Source organism: Amia ocellicauda, chromosome 18 (genome assembly GCF_036373705.1).
Source record: "Amia ocellicauda isolate fAmiCal2 chromosome 18, fAmiCal2.hap1, whole genome shotgun sequence".
Classification (NCBI taxonomy): Eukaryota; Metazoa; Chordata; class Actinopteri; order Amiiformes; family Amiidae; genus Amia; species Amia ocellicauda.
The window spans coordinates 4,613,695-4,635,152 of NC_089867.1; the positions used below are offsets into that span (position 1 = coordinate 4,613,695).

A 21,458-nucleotide genomic window follows, 5' to 3' on the forward strand; every position below is an offset into this window, starting at 1 on the left:
AACACTTGCTTTGTATACAAGTTGGCATAACCATGAGCGGTTTTTAGACCACTGCAAAGTCATCTACAGCAAGACTAGCTGTGAGAGGTTTTCTTGTAGGTATTTTCTTGATTTAATACCTGCTAGACTGTGACCACTCCCACGCCATTTCTGCATGAAACAAGATCTGAGAGAAGGTAGTTTCGTACCACAAATAATTTTAGATTTGAATCCACGAAAGTTTAGCAGAGATCCATTTGCAATAATGCCGCTAATGCTTCTGCCAGTGATTTGCAGTGCAACAAGTATTTTTTATTTTTAAATTGGTCATTAACTTAGTCATTGTTCCAATTAACCATCAAAGCAGAAACAACAAAAAGGGAACTACACAGGAGACATATAATAGAATAATGGAATAACAAGAAAACAAAACCTTTTCCCTTGATTGCTGCTGATATCTTTAGCAAGTTTAAAATAACTTCCCACCACATGCAAGCTTCCAAGCTTCATGTTCCATCTGTGTGCTTCAATGAAACTCCATACCTTCATAATTTATGAGAAAGCTGTACATACCAAGCTTGGGATATTATATAGCATAATATTTTAACTACCAACAGTTTATTGTTTCTTGGGTCATTCATTCTTCAGAAATCACTGTTGTGTATACAGTCAGAGTAAAGCAGGAAAGGACTCCATGCCTCGGATTTCAATGCATTGGGAGTCAGTCTTTGTCAAAGAACATGTCGCAATGACTGAAATTGCTAATAAATGCAGTTGTTCAAAAGGCAATTCATTTGACTCCCGATGAGGGAATTTGCTGCTGTATTCTGAGAGTTGTCTCCATGGCAGACTCCTTGCAGCAAACATTTCCATAAGGTGAATCTAATAAGATCCTCCTGTCTATTATTGTAGGTGCGCCTGGTTTATGCCCACCTAACTTATATGCTCTATGTTTGTGTGTTTTTATGTGTATATTTAGTTTTATGTTTGTATAATTACTATTATTTTATTAGTAGACATTAACAAATACATTACTACTACTACTTTTAAGTGCTTTATTCTGTGGAACCCATCTTTGGTATAGTGAGCTGTTGAAATGCTATTGTTTTCTGTAGTCTTTATGGCAGATTATTAGTGGAATTGCATTGAACATTGACTGATGTTTCAGTTTGGCTAAAAGCAGATCCCATTTGATAAGTTAGTAGGCTATGAATGATCAGTACTAGTTGTCACACTATTAAAAATAAAAAATGAAATGGTTAATTCATTATATATATATTTCTGGTAAAGCCCTGATTAAAATTGAAAAGACTAATATCTGTGATTGACACAATTGCCTTGTATTTTATGGCCAGTACATTAAACATGAGGTAAATGTTTAGTGAAAGTAAAGTTCAGCTGGTTGTGAATCATAAGGGACCAATTCCATTACTTAATTGGACAGATGTAATTTATGATATTGTTAATGGCACAGCTTGAGTCTTGCTCTTGTGGCACTCCAATCCCGGCACCCAGCTCAGAAAATGAAACAACCCAGTTTCTAAACAAAAATATTAGATTGTCCAGAAAGTTGTTTTCCCAAAAGGATTTTCTTCATTATAAACCCTAGACCAGCCATCTCTCTAAGCCTAATCCTGGAGAGTGCTTTTTAATTCCAGCTCACTTCTTGATAGCCTAATTTAACTCATTATTGTTTTTAATTAGTTAAGATTTACTTGACCTTTTGTCACTGACTGAAGATGCCTATAACTTTTGACAGATAGATGCTCTCAGGGACCAGGGTTAGAGATCACTAATATATTACAATGTTTCATCACAAACATTCATTCCATGTTAGGCAAGATCTCCTTTGAAAGAGAAAATCGCTATGTATGGTCCATGTAGGCAGATTCTATACCTATGATCAATGTCTCTAGTGGTCACAGGCTAATGGGACTGGTTTGTGCATGCACACCCTCTAGCAAACTGTGAGTTTCCAGATCCTTCTAAATCTGTGCATTCGGCCCGTACTATCTTGCAGCAGTGCCTCTCTCTCTCTCTCTCTCTCTCTCTCTCTCTATATATATATATATATATATATGCAGAATATATTCTGAGTGAAAAATATCGATCAGCCTTCTCCATCTTTAATGCATTCTAATCTAAGCCACTGGAGCTACAGAGTTCCTCCAATCAAATCAGTGACATTGAATAGCATGTTTGAAATGTATAACCTAATGTAGATTGTCATTAACCCTCCTTAACAAGTTGGGTAACACTTTAGATTGCGTGGCCAAATTTAATATTAAATAGATATTCAATTTGAAAATCTATTAACATTCAACTACTTGATAATTAAAGTTCAATAGAATGTGAAGGTAATATCTCTCTATACCAAAAATGTTGTGGACGTGGACAAAACAATGGCTCAGCCATCTAAAGTGGAGATATCTACGTTTGCCCCCACTTGGCTTACAGTTAGGTCCATACATATTTGGACAGTGAAACAATTGTCATCATTTTGGGTCTGTACATTGGATTTGAAAGGAATGCATTTCACTTGCTGAAGGCATAACTGAAGAACACCCCAAGAACAAGCAGGAACTGAAGACAGCTGCAGTGCAGGCCTGGCAGAGCATCACCAGGGAAGAAACCCAGCATCTGGTGATGTCTATGGGTTCCAGACTTCAGACAGTCATTGACTGCAAAGGATTTGCAACCAAGTATTGAAACTCACAATTTCATTCATGATTGTCAGTTTGTATAAATACTTTTGTTAATAGATCATCAATCAAATATCTGTTTCATATTAAATTGGGCCACAATCTAAAGCGTAACCAAAACTTCAATAATGAAATTCAGAATACCTTGTAAAAATATTTCTGAGGTGTAAAGTGGACTTTGTTTTCAAATATCAGTGTTGATGAACATTTTAAATGACTTGTGCAGCCATTGTCCTATTCAGATTTGCAAATACAATTTTACAATTCTACAATTTTTGAAAGCTACCATGATTAAGGCTTTGTGAGCTTTATTGATTGCCTGTGGATATATATTTTAATTAATTCATTTTCGAAATGGAAAAAACATCCTCTGTAGTTTGCATACTTGTTAGGCCTATATCAACATGGCACAGATGCATAATAATGCTGAAAATCAACATAGCAGAACAACTCTGCTTCACCTGAACTGAACTGGAGCGAGACACAAATGCGTAGCACCAAAACTATTTAAAAGTCCAGGAGTGAATTTGATTTATGCAGTCATTTATTTAAATATTCATTTAACTTATTTCAACTGCATTTTAAAATGGATGCATATAATTAAATTAGACTCAATAACAAATCAAGTATTTTTTTGAGGAACCCTGAACACCTCAAATGTATTTCTGCAATATGTATTTGATCTTTGCAATATCAAGGTGTATTATGTTCATAATTTTTTTCCAGAATGGCTGAACTTAATACAAATTGTTCCTATCATGGTCTAATTCACTTTTCTTTTTCCTTTCATGTTTTATTTTTACATTTAGGTTGAAGAAAAAGTCCCAGTCAGTGGATATTAGTGCGCCAGGCTACTCTAGTTCAATGGTCGCAGATGCTCACACATCACAGATCAACAAGTCAGCACCACCTGTTGCCAAGACAACCACTTCTGAAGAAGAGGAAAACAATGCAACCAATTCCCAAAGACGCAACACCCGACGCAGTGAGCTCAAGAGATATTATACCATAGGTAAATTAATTGATAAGGAAATGGGAAAGCACTAAGTTGACTCCTAATAACCTTTCTTTCTATCCTCTTGTGGGGATACATTTTGTTTTTCCATTACATAAAAGACATCATTCACTTTTTGTGTAGGTGTGTGTGTGTCTGTGTGTATTTTGTGTGTCTACCTATACTTTGTAAGTCATTCAAGATTAATTTTACGTTCCATCACTAAGATTCACTGTGGCTATATGCTTTTGTCAGTTTCCGTTTCCTCACTATTATCTGCCTGTGCTAAACTTGTTCTGTGACATTCAAAGAATTCTGGATCCCATCAACTGCATCTACCAGGGATATGTTCCAGGTACTAGGGATTGATAGATCAAAGATACCTGTAAAACCTCTAGGATTTCCTCCAAGAATAAGGTTGGCCACCCCCGTCTTACAGCTATAAGATGAAGAGAGGTAGCCTGGTATTGAGAAGTAAGAACAGTCAGATATTGTACTCGGAGTAGTCTGCCTTGGGTTTCAGTATTGACATTGCTGAAATATTGTTCTTGAGAGTAAGTTCCAATACAAAGTGTTAGTGGTAGAGTGTTGTCTTGCAAAAAAGAAAAATTAAATATGATAACACTTTAAAATGTCATTAATAAATACATGATTGGTAAATTGTTTATAAAACAGTTAGGAACCATTAATAATTCCATTTCTAAATTAGCAATAAACCTTTCTAAGCTATGATTTATCATTTATAAACAAAATAGTGTTTTGGGATAATAATATTCTGCCTCATGCAACTAATTACTCATTTGACTGTGTACAAGCTGTTATTGATGGAAAGATTAATGGCTATGGTGATATCTTGAAATGACAATAGATGGCAATGAGAACAGAAACTGCTTCTGTTTTATTGTCATTCTCCATTCTGTGATGTACAATATTGGTGCTTTTGTATATAAATGTGGCTGAAATATCAAATCAGCATTTTAATTGCCCTTTTTATTGATTTTTAAACCGAGTCAGTAAATGTTTTTAGGGGAAAGGTAACTTCAAACAATTTGTTTTTCTTGTACTGCATGAAGGAAGCTATCTATATTAGGTAAAAACTAAAATGCTGCAAAGAATCCCCACCCAGACCTTACTGTTATACGTAGTGTCTTAAATTTTACTGCACACTTATGGTTTGTTTGTGAAAATGAACCTTTATAAACACTGGTTACTGACACTGTATAGGTATAAATTGTATTTCTAGGATTTTAACTGTATTGACCCATCAATCAGTCAAAAAGAGCAGGAATTCTGCAGATTTGGCTGATTTTGTTCCTTGCTGATGAAAAGTTGCTTGCATGTACTAATGCAGGTTTAGTCAGCCAAATTCCATTTCAGATATTTTCTACAGCCAGCTCTTCAGTTTTATGTTTTGGATCCACCCAATAGTTAAAGAGCAGGTTGGTTGGTAGGTAGAGTCTTTTCTGTTGCTATATTGTAATCATGACAAGGCGGGCAGAAGTAAGAGTTAAAAGCTCTTTGTTTTGCATGTTCTAAAGGAGAGGCTCATTTGGAAATTGTGTTCAAAGACAAGCTACTGAATGTGAAAACTCAAAACACAAACCAAACACTTCCTGGTTAATGATAAACAATTCCTGCAAACCCTGCTAACACCTAACATTGCCACAACGTTGGACAACATAGTCACAATGTTGTGTGTTAGCTGGGAAGAAACCTAGACTTCGTGGTTTTGGGTGTTTCGCCATTTAAATGTAATCATGTTTTCTGCAGGCTTACATTCACTTGATTGTAGGACTGGATTTTACTTGAGATCTTCGGCACAGAACGAGTGCAAACTGAAGCTGTTTTAATGTTACTACAGCACTGCCTTGCCCCGATCTGCCTCCATAAGCCCAGCGGAGACGGTTGAGTAATCAGTAAATGCAGGTCTTTTGAGGACAGAAATGTCAAAGTGAAAGTGTCTGTCCTTTTGACTACATAGGTAATATCATGTGAAGCTGACCTGTATGAGCTGAGCTGCAGCTACTGTTTCTAATCTACAGTCCAGAGAGGCCAAGAAGGTATCTATATACAGTGGGGGAAAAAAGTATTTGATCCCCTGCTGATTTTGTACGTTTGCCCACTGACAAAGAAATGATCAGTCTATAATTTTAATGGTAGGTGTATTTTAACAGTGAGAGACAGAATAACAACAAACAAATCCAGAAAAACGCATTTCAAAAAAGTTATAAATTGATTTGCATGTTAATGAGGGAAATAAGTATTTGACCCCTTCGACTTAGTACTTGGTGGCAAAACCCTTGTTGGCAATCACAGAGGTCAGACGTTTCTTGTAGTTCACCACAAGGTTTGCACACGTCTCGGGAGGGATTTTGTCCCACTCCTCTTTGCAGATCCTCTCCAAGTCATTAAGGTTTTGAGGCTGACGTTTGGCAACTTGTACCTTCAGCTCCCTCCACAGATTTTCTATGGGATTAAGGTCTGGAGACTGGCTAGGCCACTCCAGGACCTTAATGTGCTTCTTCTTGAGCCACTCCTTTGTTGCCTTGGCTGTGTGTTTTGGGTCATTGTCATGCTGGAATACCCATCCACGACCCATTTTCAATGCCCTGGCTGAGGGAAGGAGGTTCTCACCCAAGATTTGACGGTACATGGCCCCGTCCATCGTCCCTTTGATACTGTGCAGTTGTCCTGTCCCCTTAGCAGAAAAACACCCCCAAAGCATAATGTTTCCACCTCCATGTTTGATGGTGGGGATGGTGTTCTTGGGGTCATTCCTCCTCCTCCAAACATGGCGAGTTGAGTTGATGCCAAAGAGCTCGATTTTGATCTCATCTGACCACAACACTTTCACCCAGTTCTCCTCTGAATCATTCAGATGTTCATTAGCAAACTTCAGACGGGCCTGTACATGTGCTTTCTTGAGCAGGGGGGCCTTGCGGGCGCTGCAGGATTTCAGTCCTTCATGGCATAGTGTGTTACCAATTGTTTTCTTGGTGACTATGGTCCCAGCTGCCTTGAGATCATTAACAAGATCCTCCCGTGTAGTTCTGGGCTGATTCCTCACCGTTCTCATGATCATTGAAACTCCACGAGGTGAGATCTTGCATGGAGCCCCAGACCAAGGGAGACTGACAGTTAATTTGTGTTTCTTTTTTTGAAGATCTGTATAGTAAAAACAAGGTCTGACCATCTCTGGACATTCATTAAAACTGCTGTCTTTCACTTTATGCAATTTATTTTTATTTTTGATTAAGGCTTCCAGTCCAGTACCTCCCTTAAGTTGTGCAATAATGCTGATAGAATATATTAAATAGTATTTGAGAAAATTCCCCTTGATAAAAGATACAGATACAGTAAATCAAGGATATACTATATTATAAACATCTTGTCTTAGTGTGGTTCTTTGACTAGTGCTTCCCTTGTGTTGGCAATGTCAACACCTAGACCAAATTGACCTATCGGACAACTGCATCAACTCCTGAGTGAAGATCATATTAAATATCTTACCCCATATAACCTCCAGCATGGAAATATAGACTGAGCTAGCCATCCATCATATTTATTTATTAAATGTTAGAATCTGGAAGCATCAAACATGCCAGTTCTGGGCAAGTTATTCTTTTACATTTAATCGGGTAGTTTTACCAGGAAGCTTCTCCTTAGCACCTCAGAGTTTTAAATTAACTACTAATACAGGGATACATTTCCCTTTCTGGACCAATTTTTTAGCTTGTTTCTTGCTTTCACACTAATGCCACGTTTCCACTGGCGGACAAGTCCGGCCCCGGACGCTTAAACGGGTGTTTCCACTGGCTAAGCGTCTTTACGTGTCCATGTTTTGTGGACGGTAAACTTGCTTGTGCTAGACGTGTCTGTAAGCGTCCGTCCCCACTGAGGACATGATTCACTTTCAGAATTGGAGGTGTGTACTTGACTTGAGACACAGGGAAGAGATCAGATGCATTGTAAGTGCCATGTGCGATCACAAAGAAATTGCAGTTTTATTAGCAGCATGGAGTGAAATCCATGTACAGAAACAATGACTGCTTACACTTAATAGCCGAGTGCATTAAATACTTGGATTTAACAGCACCGGTGCAGTGCCTGACTAGTTACAATAAACTGAAGGATAATAACCGGATGGTAGCAGCTGATGTTATTAATATTGTATGAATAACTGGCCGGTGTTCAGGCTGTGTTGTGTGAATGGTGTGCAGGACAATCCACAGAGACAGTCAGTGTGAAGGCGAACACAATTTAGTTAATGTGTCCATTTACAAGTTAAATTAATGAATAAATTAATACAGCAGATGTGGGGTTCCCTCTAAAACATTAAGGACTGGTTTAATAAATGCGTCCATAAACGCCATGACTGAAACGTGCACACTTTAGTTAAATTATAACCTGCTATATTGTATCTGTATGATTAATCGTGAAACGTGTGTATTTTGTTTCAACTGTAACTTGCCCGGGTTAAGGACGTCTGATAAGTACATTATAAATAATACGGCAAAAAGTATTGTTTGCAGCAAATCTGTGGTCAGAGTAATAATTTAAGGGAGTCACACTGTGCTGTTTAAAATACATATATACTAGCACAAATGATGATGATAATAATACCAATACATATTCGCTATTAAGTATTATTGTTGCACATGGAACCGTATTCTTATGTGAACATGCTTGTCTGAATATGATGTTGTCTCTACAAGTTTAGCTCTTCCTAATATCTCTGAACAGAAACGTGTATGTATTACGCTGTTAACAATCATGTAAAACACAAATAATAAAACAGACACACAAGTCCTTTCCACGTCAGGCTGTATCGCTCGTAGTGTTGATCTCTGTCTCACAAACCAAACCCACAGTCGCTGCTCCTCCATCAGAGGGACGGATTCACAGCGGCCTGGTTTTACAGAAACAGCTCTGGGACTCTGGGACTCTGGGACTCTGGGACTCCGGCACGGCATGGCACGACACCGACGCTTAAGCCAGTGGAACTGAGGCATAACACTACCTTTTTAAAACTACACTGTGCTAGGTTATCTCTTCTGTGAATAATAGTTATTATTTTCAAACTGGGGAGATTTAAAATAGAAATGTGTATTGTTGATCATGTTTTGGACAATTCACTCAATCATTCCTTCATTCACGATCTTGTGTCTGTTGAAATTGGAATATGAACTTTTGGTTTAATGCAGGACTGCTTTTCGAAGCTTCATTATGTTTTTAAATAAAACATTCTGCCTGTTCTGCAAAATCTGGTAGATTCCTCCATGGATCACATGTCATTTGACCTTTTCTAAATGTCCATGGGCAGTCTGTGTGAGGTAAGGCTTGTGTCTGTTACTTCCCTTTGGAGGAAGCTGCGTCAATAGATCAAGATTTCTGAATATTAGGAAAGATTCCAAAAGGGGCATAGTGTATTTAGCCATTGAAGAACAAAGAACCACATTTTAGAGGTGGAGTATCCCATTGTTTTCTCCAGGTCTTATGTACCTCATTTACATTTCTCAATTAGATGCTCGATGGGATATCACATGGGGGGGGGGGGGGCAGCACACACAGGTCAGTGTTTATGCTGGTGAATGTGAGCAGCACTGACTGGAACTTGAATGTCCATCTCAAGTTATGGCCCCATAAGAATCCAGGACATTTATTCTTGCAGATCGAATATCTCTTCAAGGATTTCACCCTTGCAGATTGATGCTGTCTGAGGAGGTAAATGGTGGAGACATTCTCTCTGTGAATATTTATTTCCTGAGGCTACAGTGTGAGGCATTCTGGGACTGTCCAGATAAATCAGAGGACGAAAGGTGAAGGCCACAACCTGTAGAAGGAATGTCTGAACTGTTCCTGATTACTGCGAAGCACTACATTATATTTATTTTATAGGTATCGATTAGGGCTGTAATGATACACAAAATCCACGGTTCGGTTCACACCTCGATTTTTGAGCCACAGTTCGGTTCATACCTCGATATGTTTTTTTACTTTTTTGGGGGGGCGGTGAATAATTATTGAACCTATTGGTGATTTAATAACGAAACTTTTTTTCTTATTTACTTCATCATAAAGTTTAGGCAACACATTTTGGGTGAAATGCGGTCAGCTTGGCACTACATATCTGGGTTCCAGCACGCGGAGCAAATTTTTGAATCCGTTGTTTTCAACCACTAAAAAGGGGCACATATTAAGGACCATGAAAGCGCCGATTGTGTTGGTAATATTTTGAGCACGGTCGGAGTTGGTTGGTAACTTAATTTGAAAGGCATTAGGAAGAGTAACCTGCTGATGTTGAGGTTTCTTCTGTGTTCCACTTAGATCAATGTCAGGATGATGTCTTCTGATATGCGTGTGCATATTTGATGTGTTGCCTGTCACTGGATAACCAAAATATTCCCATACTACTGAGTTGTATGTGCCGGGAGGGTCTGCAATTTCAGGGTTATTAGCCATTTTGAGATAACTGAATAGCTCAACTTTGCAGGCGTGGACACGTGATTGGATAAGTGGTCACATGACACGTATTTGGAAGATGCTAAAACAAGTGTAAAGTCATACTTGCCTTAACTTACTAACTAAATAGAATAATAATTTAATGATTTACATGTAATGTGTACTGTGAAATGAGAAAATGAATTTTGTTGTAGTGGAATTTTATTGTAGTGTGTGTAAAGAGCTCAAGGGGCTGCATCTGTAACTGATGGCAGGCTGCTGGGGTTGGAAAGGGGCGTGTGTCACGGTTCAAGCTATGCAATTCTATAGAGCATTATATGTGAAACATATATATATAAAAAGTTCTCGAACCGCGACACGGGATCGTGGATGTTTGTATCGCGATTTCGGTTGCGGTTTGCGTATCGTTACAGCCCTAGTATCGATAATATGTCACTTGTTTTTCCCGAGACATTTCTGCAAGTCATATGAGACCCCAGTTTTCATAACGCTGCTGTAATTCCAGGAAATGTTGGGTTAGTTTGCTTGTGCCAGTCAGTGGTCAAATACAAAAATTACTTTGGGCACTGTTGTGTTTCCATGGCAAGAGTGTTTACCCCATGGGGACACCCATTTATTGTCATAACATCATGACAATAAAGGCAATGGAACTTAATTCATTTTAAATTAGGCATGCAGAGTGCCAAATACAAGTCATGGTGCTGTTAAGGAGAAATCTCCTTGAAATTCCAGGCAGTGTCACATTTACTTACATTTCCAGCGCTAGAACTGTCAAGGTTATAGGCGTAACTAGAACCGCCAGTAGCCGTTACTTTGGCTGCATAATTAAGAGGAACATCAATATGAAAATGAAAGGGTAAACAATGCCATTTCAGTTGTACTTTTATCCAGCACTGTGACATGAAGCATGATAATATACATTAAAAAAGGCATTTGAACAGCAATTAGTGTATATAGACATAATACATAGCCAAAAAGTATGCAAATATTTAACAGAAAGGCGTGTATATACTTATATATTTAATACCATACCACCAAAACTCTGTCAATAAGCGTCACAAAATTTAAAATAAATGTGTTTATATACCCATCCATCTATTTTAAATAACGGTTTCATGCAGTACAGGGTCACATTGCGGACACAGGGCACAAGGCAAGATACCCCCACACACACCAAAGGCCTGTACTGTACAATAATGAAATAGATAAACAATAACTAGGGATAAATGTGTCAATATTGGTATACTGTGATTAAACAGTCCTTGTACAAACAGAATAAGTTGAATATAAATATGATTATGTATGCCTATAGTCACAAGACGTTTGTATATGCAAGGAAAACAAATAGATCAAATCAATCATCTGGACAGAACTGCATTCATACAGACATAATACAATTAAGACAATATAAATAAATGGAATCAGATTAGAGTCATAACAGCATGTTTTGAAATGAGGCAGTGTTCGCATACCTGCATGTACCTTTTGATTTGGGCCCATAGAATGATTTTTCTTTTCTGTTGCCTATAAAACGTTTCTGGTGAAATTCTATACTTTACAACCAAGCTGAAAATGAATGCTTGCTAGACCTGCTTTATAATTGGGATTTTGAAGCATTTATATACATGACAATTGGCCTCTCATCTTTTTTTAATGAATGTATGTATTTCCCCTAGTCTTTAAAGAAAGACGGAGTACTTCAAGTTGAATTGCTGTTCAGCAATCTAGATAAATGAGACCTGATTATTTTATTATTGATCTTCATAAAGCTCCTTCACAAAGATAAATATCTCTTCCAAGGTTAAGTAAAGCACATGCGTGTGAAGGCATACTGGGTCATACTCTTAAGTGTTGTATGGGTAATGTTTTACTTCAGTATGCCAATAAAAATACACTATATGGATTTCTTTGCCACTGTGTTGGAGCACAGACTTTGGAGCAGTCAGATCTTCTGCAGGCTTATAAAACATAAACAACCACCGTAGGATGCCTCAACTGCCAAAGAATCGACTGGTGGTATAATTAATTGTTGAATGCAGAAGGCGAAGGTAGTTAAGAACTCATTAGAAGAAGAAATTCTAAGCCAGTGTTTCCCTGATGGAGGTTATTATCAGCACTGTGAGTGGGTTTGTTTGTGTCTGGTTCACGTTGGGGGTGTCTACGGTTTGCTCATACAAATATGGTTTGAATGGTTGCCCAGGTTCTACTTTGTTTTATGTTCAGGCTGTACAATTAAGATACCATAAAGGACGGGTTCTTTGCCACACTTTTCTGTCTCTCTCTCGTCCCTTCAGTTCAGACATTCTTGCAATCATATTCACATATAGTGCCTTGCAAAAGAGTTTTTATGGGATTCAAAACAACACCTATTGAGCAAAGTGTGGTCATCGGTCAACTATGTTTGAAAGCCATGGCAGCAAAACGTGGCAAGATGTCAAATTTGATAGGGTTGTGATATATACCATAGGATGCCTGTTACGGGCTGTTTTTCAGGCTATATCGCCTCATTCAGTGTTAAGGACATTGATGTAATTGTAATACCTTTTGGGTGTGAAGTTCGGACGATTGAAATTTTTCAAGGTTAATCCACATTATATTGATTCAGATTTGTACCATATGTTTGAAAAGATGCATCATTTTAGGAATAATGTTCTGTGCATGTGACATTTCACAATCTGTTGAATAAACATTAAAGTTACTGTACTAAGAACCAGTTGACCGAAATGGTCTGAACTCCTCTTATATGTCAGTTTTTTTTTCCTGTGTTGTAATTCCATGTAGTAATTTTTCAGCTATTACAGAGGAAATGTTTATTTTATTGATATGTTTAACAGGTAAAACTACAATAGCAGATTGTACTGCTACTAATCTTATAGATTCATATAGTAGTTTAATTATTATTCATCAACTATTTGTCCAGAAAAAAAAGGATAGGATCAAAAATATTTCTATGTGCTGGTAATGAGCTTCATAGTCCTTATGGTCTTGTCTGCCCACGATTTACAGCTTTCAAGTTTGGAGGGGGGTTACAGAAGCCTGCTTGTTTGTTACATGGATTCTTCCACAGAGGTTGCTGGCTGGCTGAGTTTAAATTAGCAGCAGTTCAATAGATTGAGCAATTGTCAGTTCAGACCTAAAATGCTATTGGTTTCTTCACAGGAAGTGCATATATTGTGCTGGAGCAAAACCATGTTGTTTTTTCCCCTCTTTCCTTTTAAAGTCTCATCTGTGAATCCTGGTGGATGGGGATCTAAACATAACACTAGATGACTGTTATTGCTGGTGCTCCTGGCAAAACATGTCCATTACTTTGCCTCTTAATCGTTTCTCCAGCACCAGTGCCTCTGATTATTTTTAGTGCTGGAGTCTAGATTTGGAAGCCCAGATACGTCGTGTCATTGCCTAATAATGGTGCAGATGATCTGGGGGCTAATTAGGATTTTCTCCATTAAAGCAGGCTAAAATTAAAGGAGGGAGTTGTCAAGAGAATAAAGCAGATTTCAGGAAGTATGTTTTTTTTAACTGCTGACATTATTAATTCAGTTGGTCTTGCATGAACTATATACTGGATGAAGTTAATTTGACTAATTTTCTTTACTGACATAAAATGAACCAGGTGTTAAAATGTAATGTTTGAGTGCTGATGTATAACTGGAGCAGTACAGTACAGCAATATGTGTATAATCAAAGTGTTTAATGTGACACAAACGGACAAAAAAACCCATAAAGGATCAGGTGAAGATTTTCTCTCTTTAAAATAAGGGCTTATTTTGATTTTCTTATGAAAATCCTCTGGCTTGGACAGAGCGTACAGTAAAAGTTGCCCATTCACTGCAAAACAAATCGGTACCCAACGTGTGGCTGTAATTCACAGTATATGGATCTCCCATGTAATAGCCTGTCTCATGTATTTATAGGCGCCCAGTTGCAGAGACATACACTACAAACAGACGTTATACTTCAACTATATCCTCACTGACACTTCCGTCCAAATTTTCACAGCTTTACTGCATACATTAAGTATTTCACCTACCTCTGATTTGAGTTTGTCTATGGTAAATCTTTCACCTCACTGAAATGAAAACAACAAGGAGAAAACTGGTTGAGACTTAGCAATGCTTTTGGAAAACACTGGCGCTGATTGTGGCCTGTTCTGTTCGAATCTAAAATAATGTCCGTTTGTTGTGACATACAATCTGAGAATTCCTTTCCCTGCTGCACAGCACTGTGAAGCCGCAGCATCCTCCGCCTGCGCAGGACTTGCCGTGATCGAGGACGCCCGTCACAGCAGATGCCAGAACATCTGTCTGATGGTTGAGGGTGCTTTAATAAGCAGTGGGGAATAAAGCAACGAGGGAGGCTTGTCAACTTCGAGGGGTTTTGAATGGTACATCAATTTGCTTTGCAGTATCTCTTGCTCACCTGTATCAGGCAAAGAAACTATCTCCCAAAGCCAGTGCCAACTAGAAAATCTCAGTAAAGTAGCCATAGCCCTATAGACTATAATATGAACAACAAACTGAAGATTGTGCCCTTCCTTAAACAGAACTAGGAGTTAATCTGGATTTTGACAAACCATGTTGGGTTCCTGATTAGCATCTGTCCTCTCCTCCTCTTCTGTTTCCTGTCTCACCCTGCAGTCATCCTTCTGAGTATTTCTCCATTTTGATTATGGAGCTCAGCAGGAGAGGAACACAGTGTGTCAGTGACAGGGGGTAGATTTGATTATTTTTACTTATTTGTGTACCTATTTTTCATATACAGACATACCCACAGCATTATGATTAAACCCATTCCTATAAGAACATAAGAACATAAGAAAGTTTACAAACAAGAGGAGGCCATTTGACCCATCGTGCTCGTTTAGTGTCCATTGATTACTAAGTGATCCAAGGATACTATCAAGTCTATTTTTGAATGTTCCCAAATTTTCAGCTTCTACCACATTGCTGGGGAGTTTGTTCCAGATTGTGACGACTCTCTGTGTAAAGAAGCGTCTCCTGTTTTCCCTCTTGAATGCCTTGAAACCCAATTTCCATTTGTGTCCCCGGGTGCGTGTGTCCCTGCTGATCTGGAAAAGCTCCTCTGGTTTGATGTGGTTTGAAGACTTGGATCAAGTCCCCACATAGTCTCCTCTGTTACAGGGTGAAAAGGTTCAGTTCCTCATTCTCTCAGTAGGACTTTCCTTTCAGACCTGGAATAAGTCTGGTTGCTCTCCTCTGAACTGCCTCTAGAGCAGTGATATCTCTCTTGAAGTGTGGAGCCCAGAACTGTACACAGTATCCAGATGAGCTCTAACTAGTGCATTGTACAGTCTGAACATTACTGCCCTTGTTCTCAATTCTACACTTTTCACAATATACCCTAACGTTTTGCCTTTTTTATTGCTTCCCCACATTGTTTGGATAGAGAAAGTGACGAGTCCACATAGACTCCTAGGTCTTTCTCATGCGTTACTTCCTCTAGTTCTATTCCTCCCATAGTGGACATTTTTGTTACCTGCATGTAATACCTTGCACTTGTCCACATTGAATTTCATCTGCCAGGTGTCGCCCACAACTGAATACTATCTAAGTCCCTTTGAATAGCCTGTGCTGCCGAGATTGTATCTGCCGAGCCACCTATTTTAGTATCAATATCAGTATTTTAGTTTGATTTCTCAGGGGTCAGTTCTACACTTTACTTTTGTAAAGGAGCACAATGTGCCACCTTAATGGAAAACTAGGATTAATACCAGGAATATATGACCCTGATCTTTAAACGTCAGGAGTCAAAGCCTCTCCAACCCGGCTATATTGATATTATAAAATACAGGACTTTCAACTGTCAGATGTCTTGGTGAGAACAACATTCAAAACTCTGTCAAGATGTCCCTATAGAAACAAGTGATTGTTGATATTGTAGGCTAGTCTGGATGCAAAAATTATCCGCCGGTTCTGTGTCAGTTCTAGAAAGAAAAAAGAAAAACAATATTTTTGGAATTCCATTAAATCAGGCGTATGTGTTTCAGTGAAATTCATTTCTGCAAGTGACAGATGCAAGTTTTCAGATAACATCGTATTTATTAATGTGTAAGCTTGTGATCACTTTAAATGTAGTGAATATGCATATTCATCTTTTGACTTTGGCTGAAAGCTTGCTATTAATCCTACTATTTATGCAATAGTGTTCATACATAATACGTTCCTTTGGTTTACCATGTAATTATACATCATCAGTAATTGAGGATATCTGTTGTTAACATTTAATGGATATTACAAATATTAATTTTGCAGGGTGCAAGCAGGAGCAATAATACATAGGGGGTATATAACAGACGGCTATATGACCCAAATATTTGTAAAAAATCTTACTACCGTACAGAAACGAAGTATAACTTATTAGAAGTACAATGTGAATGAAAAGTTAAATAGTTACTAGTATACAAGCAAACGTTATCTATTATACCTGTAAGGTGCTGTCATTCCTCCAGCTTTGATTATTGTGTTGATCCATTATAACATGGAGTTTGAATCCCAAACTGAAAATCATTAAATATGTACCAGAACTCCACTTCTCTACACAAAGGTGTGTGTATAGGCTGGCTGTGCACAATTTTATTTTATTGTTTAGTTATCCAGAACAGTGGTGTTCTTCTGTTTACTTTAATCTGAATATGTATCACTTTTTTATTTAATGCAAATTACCCCATTTAACTTGATCTTTAATTTTCCTCTTATTAAATTTCCTGTTTATTGTTTTTGTACTGCTTGTCTTTTGTGCCACTCCTCTGTAGTTATATATGCTTAATTTCCACTCTCCAGACTACATAATGACTCCAGAATAAATACATTTCTGAAAATATGACTCAACGATGTGTTATGAGATGGAGATGCATATTTAGCTAATTATGAAGTCAGTTTGGTGAAGTCTGTGTGCATTAATAAAGTAAAGGGTAGCTTTGGCCTCGGCTAATTCCTGGTGGAGTAGTTTGATGGGGTGGCAGATAGCAATCAAACAAATCAGGGGGAACACCTCAAATTCAGATATCTACCCCTTTAAGGGGATGGAACCCTTGAATTGAGTCGCTTGTGCTGCCAGAGACGTAATAAGGTTAAAGCTAGCCACCCTTCCTTGTGTGGGGGGGATTCTAATCGTCTCAGTCAGACATAGATTGAGTGATATAAAGTATGCATAGATTAAAAGAGCATTTCAAAGTTTGCACATAGAAGGCTTCTGCATGTGAATCTGGTTAGACACTTGATTTATTGATCGTTAAAAAGGGCACATAAACCCAAAGACATGATAAATTGATAAACACTCTTAAATAACTTTGCTGATCAATTACCTTAATTTGTGGATGATTCTGAGTAGATGACTATTTTCAACTTCTATCTGCTCCCTAATCACATGAGCTCCAAAATGCCACACTGTATCATCAATGTCTTCATAATGTGTGTTTTATTTTGTCTTCATGATTTCTTTGAGATCAGTGTCAAATATACATTCACCCTGTACTCCATCTTTATCTAACAGTATCGTGCAAGGAAAGGTGGCTGGTATTCAAGGTTGTCATGCAGAAGTCAAAATAAAGTATTCCTTTCATGTCACTGAAAATGTGGCTACTACACTTCCAAACCATTCACAGGAGAGACACTCATTCTCTCACAAAAATCCAAAATGTAAAAAGTGTAATTGTAAAGCACGTCGATTTTAAGAAAATTGTGATGTTTTCTTTGATTTGTATTATTATATCGTACAAAAATAATTACAGGATAATATTACTATTAGTGTTTGACATTGTAATTATATGCATCTTTTGTAGGACATCACCCTTGAACAGCTGGATTGTTAAACTGTGCACTAACTGTCTTTGAATTGTATTCATCCACTTTTTTTTTTTTACTTCCTCATTCTACAGCAAATATAGTCAAATCTCTGTGGAGAACTTGATGGTACATTTCTGAAGGGTATCTATCTTCTGTAGCAATTCGAAATTAGTCCATGTCCCAGATTAAACTGTCAGGTGACACCACCACGTTAACAAAGGAGATCCACAGTTAATACAGCTAATACAGTAAATACAGCTGGAGGAATAATCCACATATTTCCCTGCCTAAATTCAAGCGATATCCAAACTTCAGCTCACCCACCAATTCCAATCCCTTTACACGATGGGTGGGTTTCCATTGGGTAGAAGTAGGGAGCCTTGAAGCAAGAATTCTCTGACAAACAAATATCTGTGATCTACTGCTGGGTGTGTAATTTGTTTTGGCGGGTGGGTCAAAGTTTTGATTTAATCTGGACCTACATTTATAAAAGCCCTATAGCCATTAAGTGCTATGAATTGACTATATAAGGTTTGAAGAGTAAGCAGTTTTGCATGATGGCTAGGCAAGCAATATTGATTCATTTTTACAACATGAGAAATTAAGATCTGCCTCTTTTCATCACTATTGATATTGATTTAAGTTTATGATCAATATATGTAATTTTGTTGCTCCATTGCAACTTAATTAAAATAGAGGGGGGGGGTTAAGATTCAGTTTCTTAAGAGTTCATGAGAAAAACCTTGTACTTTTTCCTTTTAAATCCAATGTTAAAATGTCTGGCTCTTTCAGCCTACATTCATAAAACTTTAATGTCTTATTATATTTACCTTTTTAAAAAGGTGTTAACCAAATACTCCTTGGAACCAATTCTAAAATCAATACATTTACTTTACTTTTGTTAACTGAAATTAGTACTCTGAAAGTTTTTAGTAACACTTACCTACTTCCTTGTGCTTTTTTTTTTCTTCTTCAGGGAAAACCAGTGTGAAATTAGAGCACTGCGAATAGTTTTATGAATATGACTCTTCAAATGTTTTGTTTTCCAGGGGATATGTCTTTATTTGGTGTTCTATATTACAAAAGGAGGGAAACCTGGTTGTTGGTGGCAGCAGGGAGGTAAATCTGTATTATTAACTATGAAGGGATGCAGAACATTATGACTTTTACAGCAATAAAAAACGATTTGTCTGAGAAAGCTCTCTTAATTACCCCCACAAAGACCAATACAAGACCTTTAACAGGATTTATTTCACATGGCTTTTTTCCACAAAACGGTTCTGATGAAACTGTTTAAGATTTCAAGGCTATAAGTGATTAAAGTGGGCTGTTTATTATTATTACTAAATCCCAAGTCTGCTGTTAGAGTAGGAATAGAAGAATGTAAGGCTTCCTGTCTTTGCGGGAACCATGCAAGGAAAGGCAACAGTGTATGTTAAGACAACAGCTGAAGAAAATCAAAGACGGTTAGGTAGTTCCAGGCTTTAGCTTTAGTTGTTAATGACTACTAGCCCCATGGGCAAGCAGTGGTCCATCAAGGCTTTTCTGACACACAGGTATTGCTTTTACCTCCAGTGTCCAGGGGCCTAATGCACAGGTCTCATTGGAGGGGGGAGGATACAAAAGAGTTGTCAGAGACGCACATTTACGATATGCAACAAATAAGTCTGTGTTCAATTACACCCATTTTTATTGCAATTTTTGTTGTTGTTGTTGTTTTTGCTCTAGATCTTAGCATGGTTCCAGACTATATACCATTGATTACAGTAAAATTTGCATTTTAATGTATCGTTTATTATGTTGGTAATGTTGTTTATATGGCAAGATTTTATATTGAATCCTTCAAAAAAACATACATGTCAAGTAGATCTGAAAATGTGCCATTGGAGACCTAACACAGTGTTTGTCTGCTGTATAAACGTGTAAAGTGATGTTTAGTTACATTAACCAGTTACTGCAATTAACAATTACTGCAACCTGCATTAGTCAAATCAAAAGAATAAGTTACTGCTAATACCCATTTACAGCTGTCAATCTCAGACCTACTGGGTCCCACACTCTGATGCATGTATCCCATTTTACTAGAGATACACTCTGATGCATGTATCCCATTTTACTAGAGATAATGTTGTTTTTGTTTTTAAAAGGATTTGTACAAAAATACCTCAAGCTAAAGTGCAGATTTTACATTGCATTGCATTGGAAATTAGAGCTACTGAGTTCTAAAAAATGCAATATAGAAATACACAAGATATACAGATCTGTGTTGTGTTGTATTCCATTATACAAAATAGCCCAGTCAAATTACCCTCCAAAGAAACATTCACCATGGTTAATATAGAATAATCATTTGTATTGAACAAGTTCTCTCTCTTGGGTATTTTCATTTTCTCTCCACTGTAGGAGAATGTGAGTTTTGTGTAAATATATTTGTAGATTAACTTGGTGATTTTTGAAGTACTTTCTGAGGCATTGAGTTATAAAAAAAATTGAAAACCTTGCATAAAGATCTGCAAATACAATTTGATGCATGTAAACAACATGGCACGAAGCATATTTTCTTACTGTTGACATTTGTTTGGATTGATTAGAATGAGGTCAAGTTTGATGATTGAAGTAGAAGCGCTGTAAATCCCACAGGCATGAAATGAATATAAACCCACCTCAATAATGCCAAAGTATGAATGATGCCTTTAGCAAATGTCAGTAGGTGTTAGCCTTAGAAAGCAGGGATTACATTATGAGTGAATGTGGTTCTCAAAGTACCATATACATCCATGTTTGGCACAAAACTAAAATAAATCTCGTTGAATATAATGGAAAATTCCAGAATGAATCTGTGATTTCAGCACTATGAGGCATTTCTGCAGTTGGATGATAGACAGAACAAATTATTCTGTGTGAGATGGAAATATTTGTCAGTCAAGAATACGCCTTGTGTTTGAACTTTGTAAACCATATAATTTATCTAAGTCTATGGAAGGACCACACCACCACATGCCAATGTGTTTTTACTATTTTAGAGAGATTTAAGGTCAACCCCTATACACGTCACAAAAACTATAAGAATGATCAACATTTTCCACATTTCCCATTTCACATTACATTTCCCACATCATTCCGGTGCGTTACAAATCACGTCAGCTCCAATATCTCTGTCCCGGCAGCGGTTCTTTCGTGTTCTCTGTAAACTGGCTACTGTGTTGTCCACTTGGCAAGCAATTCTCGATTGGTCTGAATCTTGGTTGTAAAACGCACTGAAGGGCTAGGTTTGCTGGAAGATGATTGATAAGCACTCCACGGTTTATCGCGGAGTTCAATACGGTCTTGTGCCGCCTTCTTGGCTCTCTCTTTGCTCTTGCGGTTCCTTGACCTCTTGGAGACATTCAACAAGACTGATTGCAGCATTCGTGCCGAAGGCCTCAGGTTTTTGATGAGACACTTATTCAAAGTTGTTGACTGCTCAGGTCATGATTTCCTCTCACTATGTGTCTTCCACCTCCACCCACAACC

At 37.7% G+C, this 21,458-nt stretch overlaps 1 protein-coding gene across 2 annotated transcripts in view; it reads left to right on the plus strand.

The window, feature by feature from the left end:
- oxr1a (oxidation resistance 1a) overlaps window positions 1-21,458 on the plus strand; it is a 175,168-nt gene that overhangs the window by 82,113 nt on the left and 71,597 nt on the right. For both annotated transcript variants that reach the window (XM_066691490.1, XM_066691492.1), the window contains exon 3: window positions 3,491-3,693. In XM_066691490.1, coding sequence (XP_066547587.1) covers window positions 3,491-3,693 — 203 coding nt within the window. The remainder of the gene's footprint in view (window positions 1-3,490; window positions 3,694-21,458) is intronic.